At 46.7% G+C, this 2,537-nt stretch overlaps 1 protein-coding gene across 1 annotated transcript; it reads right to left on the bottom strand.

The window, feature by feature from the left end:
- Positions 1–756: 756 nt before the first annotated feature.
- LOC109400398 (luciferin sulfotransferase) lies at positions 757–2,168 on the bottom strand. Its single transcript, XM_019672907.3, has 2 exons — positions 1,613–2,168; positions 757–1,549 (listed from the first exon to the last, which is right to left on the bottom strand). The coding sequence occupies exons 1-2, from the start codon at positions 1,951–1,953 to the stop codon at positions 910–912; spliced, it is 981 nt and encodes a 326-aa protein (XP_019528452.2). The 5' UTR covers positions 1,954–2,168; the 3' UTR covers positions 757–909.
- Between the last annotated feature and the right edge of the window lie 369 nt (positions 2,169–2,537).

Genomic DNA, 2,537 nt, shown 5'->3' on the forward strand with positions numbered 1-2,537 from the left:
AATTTCCGGTCTCCAGTGTTGATTTCCGCACAAAATTCGTCAACCATGCTAAAGGTTACAAAAACCACCGCAGCCTGATGTGTCGCATGATGGCGCTTGGTTCAGGTTTATTTACGGCCAGTTCTACCGGTGCTGATCTGGATTACTGAAATGATCGTAACTCCGGAACGCCTTGATCGATCCGAACCATTTTAAATAGCAAACAATGTGGTTAAATTCCTGTTCGATATATAGTTATAATCCAAAAAATCGGTCAATGGCAAGTGCTTTAAAACTGAGTGAACTTTTGTTTGCGCACGGACAAACATACATACACACATACAGACATCATCTCAATTCGTCGAACTGAGTTGATTGGTATATGTGACGGAGGGTCAGCCTTCTATCGAAAATTCGTTTTTTAGTTTTCAGTACACTTTAGTGTACGATAAAGGCAAAAAAAGAAAAAAAAACACAGACAGAGCTCTATTTTATCATGTGTTTATACAGATTTTATACAGGCATCCCAAAACGGAAAAAAATGGAGTAGAGCTTACCATTTCCTGTCAATTACGGAATCACTACCCATCCATAAAAGTCTGCACGCATGAATAATAACACATTTAACCAAAGCACCAAGCTACCAATCATAACGGCCCTCGGCGGTTCGCCGTCATAATCGACTGCTTTTTTATGAGGAAGGTCTGATGCACCGCTTGCTTTCGCACTATACTGGAAGCACATGTTATGGACTGTCTATTGAATAACAGCCACTAGACTGTAAATATAAAACTCCATACAATTTTTTGCATCTGGTCTGATATTTTTCATCCTTATTAACTACCCCAATGCACCCACGCCTTACTAAACTAATGAACAAACGATAACAGAATCAAATCTAATTAACACTACCGAACACAAGATAAACTGTTACTCATAGTCAAACTCCAGTCCCGTCCCGTCAAAGTGTTCACTGATCCAGGCATCGAAACGTCGCGAAAGTTCCTCACTCATGTGGTTCTTCCAGTCACCGATTGCGCCCTTTCGGATGAATTTGACACTGGCCTTATCGTCGATCTGTGCCGAGTTCTTCATCAGTGGTTCCATGTTGACGGCCGGGTTCTTTTGCATCCTGTCAAACTGCAGGTGATCGCACAGCTGCTGGACGTCCTCATCCGTAAGGTTGTGACCAACGTTCATGAACTCGGCAGTCTGGCGGATTACGGTAGGGAGATTGCGCTTCATGTCCTCGTACTTCAAGAACAGGATGTTCGGTTGATTGCGACGCTTCCAAAACGACAGCATATGGGCCCACATCGGCCCTATGGGGGCGTTGTCGGCCAGGAAGATTTCACAGAAGTCCTCTAAGCTGCCCTCGGTCTGGTGGATCAACTGGCAATAGTAGTAGTAGGAGACGCACAAGTCCTTCGGATTCCTGGCTATGTAGATCATCTTGGGCCGCACCTGGTCCATCTCATTCGGAAGAAGCTGCCAGGGCAGATGACACTTGACAAACCGCGGACTGGGCATGTTGTGGACGCAAGTTACGGAGTTGACCTTCTTGTGTTCCCTGTTGAATAGAAAAGGCGTGTTTCATTATGGGAACACTTCTTCAAAATCACGCCCGACTCACGTTACAAAGTCCTCAACGCTTCGGTCCTCGGAGAATATGGCAGACAACTCCAACAGGGGCGTTCGGACCTGTTGAATATTCTTGGCTCCCTCATAGTCCAGGTTGTTCCCCAATAGCCAAATCATTTCCTGGGCCCAGGTCGAACCTGTCCTCGGATAGGAGTGCAACCACACGTCATCCGATCGAATTTCGAAGTTCTTGATGTCCTCACCGATTGCCTGGAACTTGCTGGGCATCAACACCCGCCCCGGATGAACTTCAACCAGGGAATTATTGGTACGGAAAAATCCGTCCAGCTGCTCTTGAAGATCTCGATCTAGCTTACGGTACTCTATGTTCATGATTTGCCTCACTAACAACCGTGGAGCTTATAGGTGTAGTAGGGATTGGGATTGGGAGCTACTTTCACTCGCCACCGTCACTCGAAAACAACTGAAGTTGGTGCGCACAATTTTCCAACTTGCGCCGGAAAATTAGACTGGCGACTTCGACGACCAACGGCGGCGGTGGGACCCCTGCCGCATGCTACCCGACTCGATTCATTGGGCTTTGGGCTTGATGGGTAGGAAATGTGCACAACCGGTAAAGCCAGTCATAAATACTGATCGCGTCGTCCGACTAGTGGGAGAGCGGAGTAAGTTTCGACCAATAAATAAGCAGAGGAAGTGTATTAGGATTAGGTGGTTACAGTTCATATGGGGCTGTCCATAAACCACGTGGTCATGAGGGGGGGGGGGGGGGGCTTCGGCCAATGACCATTTTGTATGGACGAATAAAAAATTTTGTATGGACTAATGACCACGCGGGGGGGGGGGGGTTTGAGAAGTCCCAAAAAAATGACCACGTGGTTTATGGACAGCCCCATATGGCTTTTTGTCTGGATTCATAGAGAAAGGGAATACGTGTATGTCCATTGGACTCCAGT

Source organism: Aedes albopictus, chromosome 1 (assembly GCF_035046485.1).
Source record: "Aedes albopictus strain Foshan chromosome 1, AalbF5, whole genome shotgun sequence".
NCBI classification, from domain to species: domain Eukaryota; kingdom Metazoa; phylum Arthropoda; class Insecta; order Diptera; family Culicidae; genus Aedes; species Aedes albopictus.

Bases quoted from the DNA above. Each gene is read 5' to 3' on its own strand.
- LOC109400398 (XM_019672907.3), bottom strand. From the start codon at position 1,953: ATGAACATAGAGTACCGTAAGCTAGATCGAGATCTTCAAGAGCAGCTG. The intron at 1,550-1,612 runs GTGAGTCGGGCG...TCTATTCAACAG, and splicing joins AGCGTTGAGGACTTTGTAAC to GGAACACAAGAAGGTCAACT.